General features: G+C 38.5%; 3 protein-coding genes across 3 annotated transcripts; 2 read left to right on the plus strand and 1 right to left on the minus strand.

Annotated features, from left to right (window-relative positions):
* Positions 1 to 997: 997 nt before the first annotated feature.
* On the minus strand, positions 998 to 1,933 carry LOC121198683 (olfactory receptor 6N2-like). The gene has a single exon (XM_041062969.1). The coding sequence runs from the start codon at positions 1,931 to 1,933 to the stop codon at positions 998 to 1,000; it is 936 nt and encodes a 311-aa protein (XP_040918903.1).
* A 4,892-nt stretch (positions 1,934 to 6,825) lies between these two features.
* Positions 6,826 to 7,752, plus strand: LOC121191080 (olfactory receptor 13C2-like). Its single transcript, XM_041052152.1, has one exon. The coding sequence runs from the start codon at positions 6,826 to 6,828 to the stop codon at positions 7,750 to 7,752; it is 927 nt and encodes a 308-aa protein (XP_040908086.1).
* Positions 7,753 to 16,200: 8,448 nt separating this feature from the next.
* LOC121198705 (olfactory receptor 6N2-like) lies at positions 16,201 to 17,127 on the plus strand. The gene has a single exon (XM_041063005.1). The coding sequence runs from the start codon at positions 16,201 to 16,203 to the stop codon at positions 17,125 to 17,127; it is 927 nt and encodes a 308-aa protein (XP_040918939.1).
* Positions 17,128 to 19,060: the final 1,933 nt, after the last annotated feature.

Below are 19,060 nucleotides of genomic sequence, written 5' to 3' on the forward strand. Positions count from 1 at the left end.
CACGAACATGACATGCACATATCCAACAAAAGTAAAACCATATACATCAATATCCTCACAAAATATTAAGATGTATTCGACATGAAACTCATGACTTACTAAATCAAGAATTGATTTTACTTAACTCATGTGATAACTGTGTTAATGCTACATGTGTGTTATTTTTACAATTACAAAAAATCTACCCATGCTGTGTCAGGGCAGAGGCAGAAATAAGCAATGAAAAACTGTATGGAAGTATTACATTTAAAAACTGAACAGGCACTAAAAGTCAAACTATCAACCAAACTACTGCAGCGAGTCTCTCAGGCTACTCAGACTCCTCAGGCAGCAAGAACAGTATGACAAGTGTCAGAGTCTTCTCTTACTCTGGTGCATAAATGAACCTGGTGAGTCCTAAAACTCCCAAGTGTTCTCTTTGGGATTTTTCAGTGTAAAGGTTACAGTTTGGCATGTACAGGAAGTGTCAGGGGCAGTGAGTATGTACAAGAGCTGGCTTTGTTTGGGCTTCTACCTTTAGTCACGTCAGACTTTAGAGTGCTAACACATGGCCTTACCAGTGCAGACTTGATATGGATCAAACCAGCAAAAGTACTGGTATGTGAGATTGTTTCATTCATTTTTTTAACTTCAAAAATCTTTGTTCTATAGTTGTTTGTTGAATGAAAACCCAGTAAATCCAGCCCCCGTTCTCCATGATTCCTGTGTAGAATGTGCAGAGAGTACAGCCTAAACAAACTGGAGCTGAAAGAGGAAGTTCTAAGAAATCATCGACTGCTCGACTGTCCATGACTGACAAACAAAGCTGCAACTGACTGAAAAAAAAACAGTTTACATTGTTCAAACTGAAATGTTAACAAATATCTTTACACCATATGAAAAAAAACTTACATTTAACATCTTCTATAGTCTTATTTTAAAATAATCATTATTATTACAGGAAAAAGTAAATTAGCATCACTAACACCGCTGTTACTGTAGCATCACTTTGAATAAATTAGATGGCTTTGGTTTGACAGAACAACCTCTTCAGATGTTTAGATATTTCTTTCATTTTTAGTCCATATATAATTGGATTGAAGAGAGGATGATACAGAATTGCCTGTAAAGTCATAATTAAACGTGCAGTTTTTGGAAAATCAGAGCCCAGTCGAACTATAATAATATCATATGTACATAAACAGAAGAAGCTAATTAAAACCATCAGGTGAGGTAAACAGGTCTGTGCAGCTTTTTTTCTCACATTTTTACAACTTTGATAAGATATTACAAGTATCCTAGTATATGTAAAAAGTATGAAGAGCAGAGGGAAAAGTGCAGTGATTATCACAGCAACAACACCAAATATAGTTCGTGCTCTTGAACTCACACAGTGGAGATTGTAAAGTGAATTGTTGCAGGTTATTCCATCTAAAATTAAATTACACAGTTTCACATCAGAACTCAGTATAACTGCAGCCGCAGTCTCACAAGCAGGTACAATCCAAGCTAAAGCCAAAAAAATACTGACAGTTGTTTTGTTCATGATAGTTGGATATTGTAGAGGTTTACATATAGACACATACCTGTCATAGGCCATGGCTGCCAACAGTAAGAATTCTGAAGCACTTAAGGAGTAATATAAAAAAAACTGAAGGAGACAGGCTGAGTATGATATGATCTGTTTTTCTGATAAAAGGTCAATCAACAACTTTGGGTACATGGCACTGCTGAAAACAACAGAGTTCAGCAGCAAAGCTGCAATGAAAATGTACATAGGCTCATGGAGGTTTCTGTGAATCCAGATGAGACTCACAATGGTGCCATTAAAGCAGATTATGAGAATATATGCTGTAAAAACTATCAAGAAATAAAGATATTTGTATCTATCCACTTCTACAAGACCACCAAGAGTTATATATGTTACATTAAATTCATCATCCATTAATGTCATCTAATAGTAAATGTTCAGTCATAGAACAGGCAGACTACATAAAGAGCATACATTATATAAATTCATGAAAGAAACAACAATGAAAAGAAACTGAAAAAGAGCTCTCATTTTCCAATAATCACTAACATCCAACCTGTACTGGAGTGTCTGATTCATTCACGGGCACTTGACCTCAACATGCACTTGGCGTATGTTTGTTTCCAACATTCAGAGACTGAACAGTTAAAGACTGTGGAAAGTTATTATTAGGCTGCTTTAGCCTCCATGGATCTCATTAAACACTCAACAAAAATAGATTCTAATATGTGAAGAACTTCCTCAAACCCTGGAGTCCAGAAGTCACAGCGTTCTTAGACCTCTTTAACTTGGACATTTGCCTCATTATACAACATTACACTAAACTTCATCATTATGAAAATAATTACTTGTGATAGTTGGACCACAGTTCTTAACAAACATTTAAATGTATTTTCATAAGCTTCCTCCAGGTGCATCTGTGCCCTCTTGGATAAATTTCAGTACATTCAAAGAAGTGAATGTTTTTCAAATTAGATCGTTTTATGGTGAAACTACATAACAATTGCATTTTTGACAGTTAACACACTAGGGTTTCATTGCAGTTAAACAATAATGTAAGAAGTCAGTAATATATAATCATACATATATATCATTATACAACAAACATTGCACTTTATTACACTAAAGTTCATCACCATGGAAATAATTACTTGTGATAGTTGGACCACAGTTCTTGACACACATTTAAATGAACATTATCAGTCAAAAGTTTGGACACACCTTCTCATTCATTGGTTTTTCTTTATTTTTATTACTTTCTACATTGTTGATTGATACTGAAGACATCAAAACTGTGAAGGAACACATATGGAATTATGTATTTAACAAAAAAGTATTAAACCAACCAGAATATGTTTTATATTTTAGACTCATCAAATTCTTTGATTCTACAGCTGCTGGGCTTCCAACTTTTCCACATGGACTGCTGCACTGAGCTCTCAGGGAAAACGAAAGGAGATGGAGGTTGGTGTACAGATGTCACAGCGTTGGAAAAGTCGTGCAGTCCTCACCTAAAGATGCTTTTCATAAACTTCAAACCCTTTTACTCACCGTGGGAGTTCTCCTTGTTTGTTTTGGTCGGTGTTTACATCCCTCCCTAAGCTTGTGTAACACATGCGTTATAACAGCTGGCTGACCAGATAACAGACATTGAGAAAAACTACACGGACTCTCTCATTATCATTTTTGGGGATTTTAACAGCTCAAACCTCATACAGGAGCTTCCAAAATATAGGCAGCACATCAAGTATCCCACCAGAGACACAAAGACATTGGACCATTGCTACACTATCTTAAAGGATGACTACCACGCTTCCCCCACGCACCACTAGGACTCTCTGATCACTGTCTGCTTCATCTCATCCCTACCTTCACTCCCAGTCTGAGGATGCTGCGCCAAACCAAGGAGGAGGCCTACAGGAGTGGGGACCAGGCCCTGTTTAAGCAGGCCAGAAACAAACTGACCAAGGAGATTAGAGTATCAATTAGAAGCTACAGCGAGAAGCTAAAAAATGTTGTCTCAACAAACGACTCTGGGTCAGTTTGGAGAGGTCTACATCACATCACCAACTACAGGAGACCATCCCCCTACCCTGTGGAAAATCCCAGACTGGCAGAGGAGCTAAACTCCTTCTACTGCAGGTCTGATAAAGACCCTTTCACACCTCACGGCCACACAAAGAACCTACCTGCAACTCTCTCCCTACTGACCCAGCTTCCCCCTCCCCTAACGATCTGCAAAAAGTATGTGTGTCGGCTCCTTCAGAGACAAAAGACCAGGAAGGCTCCAGGACCTGATGGAGTGTTGCCTTCCTGCCTGAGAGTCTGCACCCAGATCTTGAACCAATCCGGGGAGCTGTGTGAAGTGCCCTCCTGCTTCAAACGCTCCACCATCATCCCAGTTCCCAAGAAGCGCTCTGTCACTGGATTTAATGACTACAGACCCGTCGCCCTGATGTCTGTGGTCATGAAAACATTTGAGAGACTAGTGTTGAACCACCTGAAGGACATAGCAGGTCCCCTGCTGGACTCCCTGCAGTTTGACTACCTGGCAGAGACCAAAAGCTCCATCCCTGTCAGAGAAAACATCCTCCAGTCCAGACACTATTCTACCCTTGTCCTGCAGGATGGCAGGTCCTGACTTTGTGAGATTGAATCAGTGCTGAGACAGGCTCAGCAGACTCAATCAGACCCAAGTAATGGCCCTCCTAACTGTCTCTTTGTGCCTGACTTTGTCTGTTGTCAGGTTCTGAAGTGGGTCCACAACTCCTGCTTTGCCTGTTACCCTGGCACAAACATACTTTAGGCCTTCTCAGGAGGCACTTCTGGTCAAGCAAAGACCTGAGACTGTGTCAGCACCATCTGTGCTAAAGGAAGGGCCTCTCATCACCCACAAGATGGTCTATTGCTTTTGTTCCCCATCCTTAGTCATCCCAGGTCACATATAGCCCTGGACTGTCCCCCCTCCTGGCCCTGGTTATACCAAAACATTCCAAGGTCTGTAGATTGACTCAGATCCTGTGCATTGTTGTTGCATGTCAGCCCATCCACTCCCATCTAACCATGATTCATGTGGCTGAAACATTTCAACAGTATAACCCAGTATCACATCTCTAAAATCCAGTATCACAAATGTTGTCAACAGGCAATGTTGTCAAAGTAAAAACCCCAACAACTTTAACACATTAGAAATATAAGACAAACCTTGACAGAGGTAGTTCAGAGAATTTCTCCCTCTGCAGAAGGTTTGATTTCCCATGACTGACAAATTGAATTTAACAAAAACATGTTTTTGAATAACTGCAGCACAGTGATTAATCTCTTCATTGTTCAAATTGAAGATACAATTACTGTTTCCATGACGAATACTACAGAGGATCTTTACACTTTGGAAACAAATTTTTATATTAAATACCTTCCAATGATGGGAACTTTCACATCTCTGCATGATTATTACAGAAAAATGACACATGTACATTAGCATCACTAACACCACTGTTACTGTAGCATCATAATAAATTAGATGACTTTGGTTTGACAGAACAACCTCTTCAGGTGTTTAGATCTTTTTTACTGGACGTTTGCCTCATTATACATTACACTTTATTACACTGAACTTCACCATGGAAATAAGTTTATATTTTTTTCTACCAAGTGCTGTTCTCTTTTGTTGAAAATAATATAAACTATAGTAACAGTAACTACGTCCACGTCAAATGAACAATATCAAATGGACAATACATGCAACCAACCTTCCTCAAGGTCAAATAGTAATAGGAACAATAATTTTTCCCAAAGAAACCAGAAGATGGCAAACTGTTTCAATCCATGAACTAAATAGATTGTTGTGGCAAGCACAAAGACTAGAAGAGCACTTGTTCACACAGAGAATCATTCCAACACATTTTGTAGTTTATTTGACACAATGAGAGAGAGGACCTCAGGTAACAAACCTGCAAATACCTGCATCTGCAAAATGTTGAGGATAAGACAAAGAGTTTAAACACTTCTCTCCATTGTGATCCTTAATCAAGTAAAGCAACAACTGGGTGGTGAATAGCATGGCCCATGGTCATCCATGAAAAAGCAAACCCAAATTCTGGCATCTCATGGTTGGTATGGTCACCTCACACAGATAAATACCAGTACAATTATGCACAATAATCCTCACTTTGACATTAAGAAGCTCATCAGATGAACAGAGAAATGTTGTCAAATAAAAATTCTAGTCCAGTAATTTGGTTTCAGCGATCTCAAGCAGAGTCATATTGCGGATAATCAAATTGACATGAAGAGTATGTAGATTTCTTTGAAATATCACGTCATTGTTCATTCATTCTTTCTGTGTTACCATTATTTCCCTACTTCTCAACCAGCAATCACAAGATCTTAAGCCCAGACCTTCCCCACCTGGCGCCTTGAACAATCAGAACAAGCTGCTTATAATGAGACAAGGAAAAGGACCCTCACTGGCTTCCCACCAAAAAATGCAATCTGTTCTGTTTGCAACAAAACCAGAACCAATGCCATTGGGGATTAAAACCTGGGGTCATTGCTGCACTGGTTGAAAATTTTAATTGGTATGACTATGGCAAAAAACTTGAGCTTTTATTCTTATCAGTCAAGTTTCTCTTTTTCATCTCCAGGTGGTAAGAAGTTGTGGAAACCTGAAAAGGTCATGTCAGCTACAACCAGTATAAATTTCAGTGTACTGATTCACAGGAGTGAGAGAGAAGGCGTCTGTTCTATGCTAAAATCTGCACATGTAAAGGTGACTGAATTAACTGCCGCTTGTGCAGCTAATTTCATCAGTAAAATTGCTCAGGAAACTGGAACATCTCTACCCGAACAAATGTTCTTTCTATTTTAAATGAAACAGTACAGAATTTCCATATGAGATGTATTTTGCTTCTGACAACTTTTTTGGCCTTTTACAGAGAGATACATCTGTCTCAAGAAACAGCCTCTGCTCGTATCCCAAATGAAATGGTACCAATTGATGTAGAATGAGCAAGAAGCTAAGTGAGAGTAAGAATTGATACAAAAACAGAGTGACTGTGGATTCAGGCCTCCAGAGTTTGATAAAGATGTTTACATGTTCCTCACTCGAAGTGGAAAGTTTAATGAGATCCATGGAGGATGACACTGTCTGATAAAAAAATGTCACAGGCTCCCACTGTTAACTCTACGAAACCACTACAGGCGACATGTTACTGCAATCTTCAAAGTGACAGTTTTTTCCAGGTTTTATTCACATATTCCTGTTATATTATCAGACTATTTCAATAATCAGTTTTCCGTATTTGACTTTCTTAATGGATGAAGAATTAAATGTAACGTATATAACTCTTGGTGGGCTTGTGGAGGTTCACAAATACAGATACCTTTATTTTACGATCATTTTTATAGCATATGTTCTAATAATCTGCGGTAATACTACTATTGTGTACCTGATTTGGATTCACCAAAACCTCCATGAGCCTATGTATATTTTCATTGCAGCTTTGTTAATTAACTCTATTCTTTACAGCACTAATATCTACCCAAAGCTTCTGATAGACATTTTATCTGAAAAACAGATCATATCTTATCAAGCTTGTCTTTGTCAGTATTATATGTTTTACTCTTTAGGCGGTTCAGAGTTCTCACTGTTGTCAGCCATGGCCTATGACAGGTATGTGTCCATATTTAAACCTTTGCAATATCCAACTATCATGAGAAAAACCACTGTCTGTATCATTCTGGCTTTAGCTTGGCTTTTTCCTGCTTGTCATTTGCTGGCAACAGTAATAATGAACGCTAATCAAAAGCTCTGTCACTTTACTTTGAGAGTAATTCTTTGTAATAACTCAATTTACAAACTTCACTGTGTGAGCTCAAGGGCAATATCTATATTTGGTGTGATCAGTTTGCTAAATGTTGTACTTCTTCCTGTGCTCTTTATCATTTTTACATACACAAAAATATTTATTATAACCTATCGAAGTAGCAAAGAAGTCAGGAAAAAAGCTGCAGAGACCTGTTTACCTCACCTGCTAGTTGTAATTAACTATTCCTTACTGTCCACTTACAATGTTATTATTGTTCGACTGGAATCGGATATTCCCACAGTTGCTCTTTTAATAATGACTTTACAAGGAGTTATATATAATCCTCTCTTTAATCCAATCATATATGGACTTAAAATGAGAGAAATCTCTAAACACCTCAAGCGTTTGTTAAATCGAGACACAATGAACTGATGTCATGAAGACTGATGAGTTCTTCTGTAATAACAACAAAGATATGTGATTTCTCTAATCTGATCCATGGAAAGTACTGAATGTTAGGATGTGTGATGACTACTGTCTTTGTATGTCGCATTCAAGTTTGACAAAACATCCACAATCAGTCATAATGAGTGCTTTGTAAGAAAGAGGATAACATAAAGGATAGGAACATTCAAAGGACCTCTTTGTGGAGGGAGTTTCTTTGGGACCTAACTGTTCTCAAGCAAGGCAGTTTATTTTTGACTTGAGGAGCAGATCAGATCATTTAATGCCTGCCTGAAGCATCACTCTAGGAGCTGAAATGGTCAGACAGTCCAATGTAGCAGGCCCTGATCCCATTACTCCCAGATGTCTATTGTAAGGGTGGTGAGATTCAGCCCTACCACATATGGCCTATCTAGAGGCTAAGGACATAAGGGCATTGTCCATACAGCAAAAAGACAAAAGTGAACAAAAGTTTCACAAGGTCTGTGATATAAGATCAGTTTCTCATTTCAGTTCAGTTTGTCCTGCACTTCTTGCCTGTTCTTGTCTTCTTTGGTACTGAAATGCTTTGTAATGTAGTGACCACATAATAAAAACATCTTGGACTCTTGGTGGACTGAACATTGCTTCAGAATTCTAACTGGACCTTCTGTATCTGCTGTTGGTCAGCAACTGATTTAATACTTTACTCACAAGTAACAAGAACAAGAATAGTGTTACAATGAAAGCTTTGTGTGAAACAGCATCTATTCAGTCTGAGGAAACTCTTATGCTATGTGACACAGCATGAGGAAAAGACCAGAGTCATTTTCCATAGCTATAAACACTGTATATAATTACATTGCTATGCAATCATGGTTTAGACACAGACAACATGCCCCTGTAAAAAATAGGAAAAAATACTTTTGGTTTCAGGCCTCCAGAGTTGAACAAAGTTGATCAGTTGTTGTCTTTTCGGGTGAAGGGTTTAATGAGATCCACAGAGGGTGAAGCTGTCCCATAAAAACATTTCACAGGCTGATTTTCATGAAAACACAAGCACAACAAATTGCCATTTCACATTTTCTTTAATATCGTAGACATACCACACCTACAATCGAAAAAATACAAAAATAACTGGAAAATAAATAATTCCAAATAAATTATAAAATAAAATGAAAATAAATAAAGTTAGCTTATAGATTTTTCAACAAATGTATCAGCTACACATTTCTATTCTCTCAACTCTCTCTGTTAAGAGCTATGAAGAGTGATGAATTAGATTCCCCAGTAGATGGTGATGGTAAGCTATATCACTCCATAAAAATTAATACTTTTAATAATAAAAGTTTTGGCTGTATGACCATCAGCTGGTGAGTTTACCACTCATCTTGGCTGTTTAACAAAAGTAAATCCACAAAATAAGGCCTAAGCGTTAAAAAATGGTAATGGAATCTGCTGGGAAATAATTTTATCTCCAGTACAAGTTGGGTGGTTTATACTTTAATTTTAACAACATTGATGAAGTTCATAATTTAACAAATGTTGAAAAAAAGTTTAAACCCTGGATTAACGTGTTAATATTTAAACTTTTTACAGAACACAAAAATACTGATGAGCCATCCCCTTGCGTCTTAATTTCCAGTCTCGGTGTATTTAATATTATGTTTGCACAGTGCTCCATTCCTCACAAATCTGACATTAAAGTTAGAGATTTGATATATTTAAACTCTTATGTCAGAATGCTTCATGAATCATGAAAATGAATCCTGGACTGTGGTAAGATGGGAAGTGCACTGTACAAGTATGACCCCCCCACCCCAAAAAAAATTTTAGTTTTAAAGAATTACATTAAATGCCAGATTATTTTCTAAAAAAAATTGCCTCTGACACTGATGTTGTGAACTCGATTTGTAAAAAGCAACTTTGTGCTGCACTCTGCTGATAACACCTTATTAAATTAGCTTCTTTTCTTGGGTTTTTATAGTTCTGCTTACAGCTGGGTCAGAATCTGTCTTTCAAGTCTTCAGGTTGTTAAGGATGAGTTTACATTAGATGTAAATAATATTTATTTTCCAACTCAGTAGTCCTGTCACTCACAAACATAAAATGAAAACGCCTATCATTAAATGAATGAATGTATGATGTTCAAATGCAGCAAAGATGGACTGCAGCAGAAATGTATTTTGGTTCCGATGCAATCAGGTACCAACTGAAGATCAGCTCTTTGTATCCACCCCCACCCAGGTCTAATCACTCCAAACACAAAATCAAAGTCTCCAGGACGTTTTGCTACTTACACCTTTATCATTCTCCTTAGTACATGGAGCTCACCCCGGAGCGAGGGACAGAACAATATAGTCAATATGCAAGAAGCAATTTGTCGATCCGCAATCAATTTATCCAAATCAGTAATCAATCAGTATGGCCTCAGAGCTCGTCATCCCCTGCAAATGCATGGAGTAGCTTCGACATCTCCTCAAGCTTAACACAGTCCCTTCACCGTTCTCAACAGGTGTTCGGACTGTCTTCCGATGTTATCATTCTGTCTCCGTTCCTCCTCAGATCGGGCTGAGATGTCACTGATCAGCCGAGTACTCATGAACCCGAGGTGCTGTTTTATCTCTGCGCTTAGTAGTGCCAATTGTCATCGCCGAACAAGGACTCGAACCCAAATGCACGACTCAACAGGCAAAGTACGAAATAAATAGTTTTTTTTAATTGTCAAAGTACCAACAGAAAATCACTCAGAGGAAAAAAGCATTCAGCAATCACTAAAAAACACACAATCACTCTCACGTGGAAAAAACAGACTTCAATCCCTAAGAAACAAAAAATCACTCTTATGAGGAATAGGCCGAACAACTAGATAACTAGATAACTAATCACAAGACAACAGACAGAAAACAAGAATTTTCATTTTCCAGCAGCGGTTTTTCCAATTCTTAGAGCAATAACCAAGCCAATCAATAGTATCCCTGCTGTCAATATCCAATTAATAAATAGATCCTCCACGTCTTCCAGGAACAGCGCTTCCAGACATACCAGACGCCAGGAGTCCCAAGCATCTTGGGCAATGTCCCCTCAGGGCAGAGTGGTCCTTCCGGTGATTCTTTTCTTTGTGGGAAAATTTTGTCCAATGCACTGAGTGACCAGTTAATTAGCTCCACAAAAAAACAATATCCCAAGAGTAGCAGAGCAGGGTGTTCAGGAAAGAAAGTCTCAAAAAAAAAGAGCAAAACAAGAAGCAAGTTAAGAGAAAGTAGGAGCAGTCAGAAACACGTCTGTACTCCTCAGAAGCAGGAAGAATGACATGCAGAGAGATCATGATGGTTACTCTGATCCAGCACACCAGTTGCAGACAGTGATACTCACAACTCTCCTGCAACTGCAGCTAACTTCACACAAACTAGACAAACTAGAAATTAAGCTGAATGTCCGTGGACAAGTAATTTAACAGTGGACACACAAATGTGACACTGGTACCTACTTATTTACGTTACCAGTTGGGGTTAGCTTTCACAAACATTAGCAAATGGCACAAAACAATACTGACCTATTAGATCTGTGAAACATAGCAAAACTAATGTTACCCACCTGACAAAAACAAGTAGAGCAACCTCCGCATTCCTCTTCATGCCTTTGGACTCTGAGGTCTCTCCACCATTGTGGAACTAGTCATTGGGGAATGTCGGAACAGTTCTCAGTCCTTAAATAACCAATTGACAGGAAGTCAAACCCATTTTCCGTTGGTGTTGGGCTCCCTCAGGGTTGTCCCTTGTCATCAATACTGTTTGGTTTATTTTCATGAACAGGATTTGAAGACAGCGCCCCTGAGTGGACATTGTTTACAGATGATGTGGTTCTTTTGGATTTATTACACAGTGATATTCAGCAGCTCTGAGGAGGTTTGCAGTAAAATGTGAGAGTCAGTGCTTCCACATCTGAGGCCACGGCTCTTTACAGGGAGATGGTCAGAATGACAGGTTGGATTGATGAAACATCAGCAGTGATGCAGGCTTTGTTCCGGGCCATTGTGGTGAAGAGAGAACTGAGTGGAAAGGAAAAGTTTTGATTTACCACTCCATCTACATTTCAACCCACACCTAGGTGTGACCCAACTCAGTTTGTATGGAGGCGTGAGGAAATAAAATCATAAACCTCAAGGCAATATAACTACTACTGACTGGTGACACAAATAATACAACAGTTCAAAGGAAGAGCGGCAGACATGCATTAAAAACAAATAATTAATTTATTTAAATCAAGATGGTTAAAACAAGAGGAGGGAGGGCCAAGAGGCCTAAAAGAACAAAAGCACTCAGGTAGCGCAATTTATAGCTTTTATTCTACAAGATAAAAAAAAAGAAATGGCCTAAATAGCACCAACCAACCACTATAATAAAAACTTAAAACAAAGGTAGAGCCCTTACTGTGGGGAGATCCTATCGCGTCAGCTAATACCTAAACCATGTGCTCACCAGGTGCCCACTAGGAGATAATTAAATCACTGCAAGGTTTTAAGCACTACATTACACAACAAAGTTCAATCATGCCTATGTGACCACCACCATTTATATCACTACACAGCATGCAAAAATGTGTACCTAGCGAAACTACCCCCCACAGACTGGCCCTCTACCTAAAAATAAAAACAGTATAAAATCAGTTGGTTCTGCTAAAACAACCAAATAAAATAAATAAAACAAGGCTTATATGGAGAATAAAAACAACAGGTGAAGCAGAGACACTCGATGAGTAAAAGAACCACTCAGGCAAAGCAGCAGTCTGGATCTGGGACTGTAAAAGTGACAAGCACTATTAAAAAAATGTATGTTCATACATATATAGGACATAGCCCCACTACACTACCTTTAAATAAGTTACATACTTAAGGATGTGGAGGGGGGGGGGGGCTACTATGGAATCCCCTGGCTCTGTCTGGTTCTGTGGTCAAAGCTTAAACAGGTGCACTCCTCAGTCTTCCTGTCAAATGCAAACACATATTACTAAGGAGCACAAGGAAAGAGCCAAGTTTAATTTAACCACAGCCTACCTCTTGAGCATCCACAGCTTACAAGCTCACAGGACTACGATGATCTACACACATACCACAGCACAGCTAGCAGGAGGCCTCAGACAAAGGAAGTGCTGCACTCTCACCTGGCTTTTTAAAGGTAGGCATATCTATCCCCACCCACTCCTGGGTGGAGTTACAAACCTGAACTGGGCCTCTAGGCCTAACTCAACCCTCACATAGGGTTAAGGCTTCTGGGTAATGACTGAAAGAATGAAACCACGGAACCACAGAGATACAAGGGACCAAAGTGAGATTCCTCTGTAGGGTGGCTGAGCTCACCCTTTGAAAAATGTTTAGGAGCTCAGAGTCGGAGAAGAGCTGCTGCTTCTTCATGTATGAGAGAGTCAGTTCAGTTTGTTCAGACATCCAATCAAGATTCTCCTGGGCACCTTCCATTGGTAGTTAGCAGGGCACAGTGTAAACAATGTAAACACCTCAGGATCGTCCAGGAGGAACAAGAACGTGTCAGACAATGGATGGATTAATTTTAGCACATTACTCATACAAAATGAAGAGGAAAGTAAGGCAAACTAGTGATGGCTGAAGAAACTGTCATATTCAACTGATTTCCATTGTACCATAATACAATGTGTAGCAACATGATAAATCAATGAGGCGAGAAAAATGTAATGGGGGATCGCCACCCAGAAAAGTAAGTAAATTTTATTTATATAGCACTTTTCACAGCTAAAGATCACAAAGTGCTTTACAAGAAAAGTGCAGAGTGCCATGACATTCAAATTAGACAATTAAAAATAACACTACATAAATACAACTGTATTGCCCTTAGACACTTGTTTCTGCAATAAATAATTCATTGGTAATTTCATTGGGAAGTTTAAAATAGTATAAAAATGTTGCAATCAGTGAAATAATTATTTCGAAGTTATTTAGATAATTAATTCATGTTTTTTATAAGCAAAGTTTAAAAATATTATCTCTAAAACCAATGTCCGGTTTTGTAGCGACACTTCCGGTTTTACAATGATACTTCCAGTTCGCTTGCCTGAGGAACATGGAGATGCACATCCATCTATTGTCATCAGTTGCCATCCACCCTGAAATGTTAATAAGGCAATGTCATAAGTGTGCATACTGTTTGTTCTGTCTGTTTAGTTGTACATTACAGCGTTATTTTAGCAAAAATATTAACTTTGTTAGGATGAGTACACTTTATTTTTGTGTATTTATTAGCCATTTGTTGACACATTGTAATGTATGTTTTTGAGTTTTCACCATCCAGTAAAGGAAAATATAAGCTACAAACGTCTTCAAGGTGTCTTTTCTGGTGGTTAAACTCGTGTTTCGTGAAGACACTACAACAACTTATTAAAATAATGTAAAACCAAACCAATGAAATAAGATAAAAACAAGCCATTCAAATAAAATAAACAAGCCACCCAGTCAACTAAAAGCTTGTCTAAATAAAAATGTCTTCAGCTGTTTTTTAAAAGAGTCAACAGAGTCAGTCAGACGCAGGGTTAGTGAGCTCCATAGACAAGGAGCGATAGACTGGAACGCTAGGTCACCTCTGGTTTTGAAATGTGCCTTAGGCACCAACAGAAGATTTTGACTAGAAGACCTGAGTGATCAACCCATGGAGTATGTGGTTAAAAGATCGCAGATATATTTAGGGGCTTCTCCATGTATTGCTCTAAAAGTCAGAACTAAAATCAATATGAAATTTAACTGGTAGCCAGTGTAAAGCAGTTAAAATTGGAGTAATGTGATCCCGCTTTTGAGTGCCCATTAAAAGCCTGGCTGCAGCATTTTGAACAATATGGAGTGTCAAAACACATTTTCATTTTTTTCCGAAAGCCGGACTGAAAAACATCATATAAGTTGTGGTCCTCCAAAAAGGAGGTAAGTTGCAGCCATGACTTTTTTCAAAATTTTGGATATAAGAGGTAGCTTGGAAATGGGCCTAAGGTTTTTTGGGTCAGATTGATCTAGATTTGTTTTTTTTTTAGAATGGGGTTTGCAACTGTCTGTTTAAAATAGCTGGGAACAGAGCTCGTTTGTAAAAGTTAATGATCTCCACCAAGCAAGGGCCAATTTGATCAAACACTTTCAAAAACAGAGATGTGGGGATAATATCTAGAGGACATGAAGAAGGTTTGATCTTTTTTAGCAGCGAATATCGTCAAGAGTAACCAGTGAGAAGGTGGACCAGGTATGAAATGGAAGCAAAATACACTGCTCAAAAAAAATTAAAGGAACACTTTTTAATCAGAATATAGTAACAAGTCAATTAAACTTCTGGAATATTGATCTGGTCAGACCCCTAACCCTAACCCCCTAACCCTTAGGCCTACGAAGGGATTTTTTATACGTTATGAAGCTGTCTTTCCAGGCTAGGCAGAATTCGAGGTTGATGGTGAACCTTAGTTTCAGGCTATGTTTCCTTTGGACTGCCACACAGCCGCTCTTACTGCTCGGGAGCTGCCAGGGAACAGGAGCTACAGTAGGATGGCTAGCTGACGCTACTCTAGGCTGGTCCACACCAAATACAGGGTACTAACTAGCTAGCAAAGCTACAAGGTGCAGAGCTGAGCCTCTACTTCCTTCAGCCTCGTGTCCAATGCTATAAAAATGTAACATTTATTATACATACCATTATCGCTAACAGAGGCAGAGGAGTAACTAAACATCTCACACCGAGCAGGAAAGAGGAGAGGCACCGGGAGAGAGAGAGGCCTTTGCTAACAGCTAAGCTAGTGGACCAGAGATGGAGCGATTAGATTGTATTGTTAAATCCCGAGGGACCCGTGCACAACAGATGCTTAACTAAAGCGATATACGTGTGCTATAATTCAGAAATGAACTACAGTACACCGAAAAGTTTATGTTGATTGATTAGCTAGGATAACTCCAAACACTCGTAATGCTACAGTGCAGAAGTAGCAAACAGGAAGTGACACAATACGTTACCACCACGTAGTGATGGTTGAAGAAACTGTCATATTGAACTGGTTTCCATTGTACCATAATACAGTGTAACATGCAGATAAATCACATGATAAATCACTGAGGCCAGCAAAATGTGTGGGGGATGGGGGATTGCCACCCAGAAAAGAATTCTACAGTGATGAAACCTGTGGGTTCAGGATTCTTGAGTTTTCTGGAGTTGTTTACATGTTAGTGGAGAGGTTAATGAGATCCATGGAGGGTGAAGGAGTCTGATAAAAACATTCCACAGAGTCAAACTCTTCACTTTCTTTAACCTCGGTATCTGTGAATATTGAGACAGTTTAATACAGGTCATATGTTACTGTAATCCTCAGCGTGAGACTTGCTTTGTCAGTTATTATTTATAAGAGAGTCTGTTACATGATCTGCCTGAGTTACTCATTAAGATTTTGGCTTCAAGAACCTTGATGGAAGCTGAATTAAATGTAACATATATAAGTCTTGGTGGGTATTTAGAAGTGCAAAGATACAGATATGTTTATTTTGTGATCATGTTTACAGTGTATATTTTAATCATCTGCTGTAATTCCACCATTGTGTGTCTGATCTGGATTCAGAAAAACCTCCATGAGCCTATGTACATTTTCATTGCAGCGTTGTTACTGAACTCTGTTCTGTTCAGCACTGTTATCTACCCAAAGCTTTTAACTGATGTTTTATCTGAGAAACAGATAATTTCATTTCAAGCCTGTCTCTTTCAGTGGTTTATATATTCCTCTCTGACTGGTTCAGAGTTCTTACTGTTGTCAGCCATGGCCTATGACAGGTATGTGTCTATATGCAATCCTCTGCAATATCCAACTATCATGAGAAAAACTACCATCAAAGTCATTCTGGTTTCAGCTTGGCTTGTTCCTGCTTGTGAGCTTACAGTGGCAGTTGTATTGTATGCTAATATAAAACTCTGTCACTTTAGTTTGAAAGGACTGTTCTGTAACACTTCAATTTACACACTTCAGTGTGTTCGCTCAGTAGCACTGTCCATTTATGGTGTCTTCTTATTGCTAAACATTGCTCTTTTCCCTATGCTCTTCATAGTTTTTACATACACCAGGATACTTATTATATCCTATAGAAGTTGTAAAACAGTCCGTAGAAAAGCTGCACAGACCTGTTTTCCTCACCTGCTGGTTTTAATCAGCTTTTCCTTTTTTGTTACTTATGACGTCATTGTAGTTCGACTGGAAGAAGATTTGCCAAAACTTGCCCGTTTAATTATGACTTTACAAGTGATTCTGTATCATCCTCTCTTTAATCCAATCATATACGGACTGAAAATGAAAGAAATCTCCAAACACCTCAAGAGCTTGTTGTTTCAGAACAAATCACACTAATATACTGACACTGTTAACTGATGTGATAGTAGTTTCACCAGTAATCATAAACTACTGATGTTATTTTTGACAAGTATGGATTTGTTTTTATGTCTGATAGGTACAGAATATTAACAGCTTTCATGTTAGACATTCTTATGACATTTAGTTATATTGATGAAGTTGGTAATGGTCATAAAGTGAAGATAAAAATTTTAAATGTTCAAAACCTGAATAATTTCAAGTGTTGTGATGGTTGATGTTTCAAGTACTAACAGCTTTAACTGCATGTCACAGATCGTTCTTCTTTCTTTTGTTGTTTGTTACAGATGAAAATTCATCCCTGTGTCATTTAAATTAATAAAATCGTTTAAAAAAGACATTAGCAGTGTTTTGTGTTCCAAATCCCTGCTTGTAGTGGTACAGTTAATATTTTTACACATTGTAAAAATGTTGAAAATTGAGAAAAATTCAAAAGTATTTAAAAAGTTTCACTTGATTTCAGGTCTTGCCTAATGTACTGTACTGTAATTTATAATTTTACATCTTCACAGCTTGACATTTTTCTCTTTGATGAATGTATTTACTGAAGACTGACAAACTACAGCTGTAGCTTGAGCTTGATTTTCACGAAGTTCAGTTGGAGAAAATCAATTAAAGGATAATGGATTGGTTTGAAAAGGACAGATTTTAATTCTGTACAGGAACTTTGATTTTTACCTTGAACCTTAAACTCAAGGATCAAGGATCAAGGAACTTTTATTGTCATACCAGTGCATTTACACATTATGGCACAAAATTAGTACTCAGGTCCCAGTTTAAGCCATCAAGAGCAAGATGTAAAGAGCGAAAATATAAACATAACGGCAATATAAATATAAACATAAGGGCAAATATAAAAATCGAAACAATTAAATAAAAATAAGACAAGGACGCATGTGCATAAATACGCATGTGCCAGTAGGAGGTAGTGGTAGTGCAAAGAAAAGGTAGTCCGTATATTGCACCTATCGGAAAACATGTTGCCCTATGATGGCCAAGTATTCCACTTAGTGGATAAACTTACACTGTTGTCAGTGTTTTTATGGCTCAGGAAGAGTGATGTGGGATTCATTCAAGCACTTAATGGACAGATAATCATAATCACTGGTAGAGGTGGACAACACTATATACTTGGTCTTTTCTTTCCTTTACTTGGTCAATAGCCATTGATCATGTGATTAAGAAGAGATGATTGGAAGCCAGAACCTGAGCGGCTGGACTAGAGCCTCGGCTCTGCTGCTGCTGTTTCACTTTAAAAGACTTCAGGTGCTGAAACACAGGATGGCTTTTTTATCATGAGTTACAGTTACAGGAAACATAATGACTTGGATGACACTGAGGTTAACATGGACAGGTTAACACGGTTGTCTGACCACTGTCATTAAAGCCAACAGAGTTGAGCTGCTGCGCGTCATCACTGGGGAATCAAGAAAGAAGTCAGGCTCTGAATTTTTACCCTTCTATGTGAGATCAGAGAGGTCACACAGCAGTGCATCCTATCCATTGTTTAGGTGTGTGTGTATGTGTGTGTCTGCGTGTGTGTGTGTGTGTGTGTGTGTGTCACCAAGGAATGAATAAAAAAGCAATATCCAAATTGTATGATGTAATTTTCTTAGGTAACAGCAACACAGAAGCCCAGAGCTCATTACTGTAATGACTGTCATTAGTGTCCTTTACTGTGACCTCCCACGAGCGTCACCTGCACTGTGGCGAACAGCAGGCCAGGCCTTTGGGGAGTGGCCTGATTACAGCCAGTCTGGAATCAGCTAATTATCACCCCGTGGTCACAGAGAGCTGCATCAGGGGACGATCTGCTGAGCAAATACCTTTCACCTCTGTGATCAGAAAGAAGTGGAAAAGGTAGTTGCTTGTGTAACAAGCAGCTAAGTTGAGTGAAATACTTATCACAATA

This window comes from Toxotes jaculatrix, chromosome 2 (genome assembly GCF_017976425.1).
Source record: "Toxotes jaculatrix isolate fToxJac2 chromosome 2, fToxJac2.pri, whole genome shotgun sequence".
In the NCBI taxonomy this organism is placed as follows: domain Eukaryota; kingdom Metazoa; phylum Chordata; class Actinopteri; family Toxotidae; genus Toxotes; species Toxotes jaculatrix.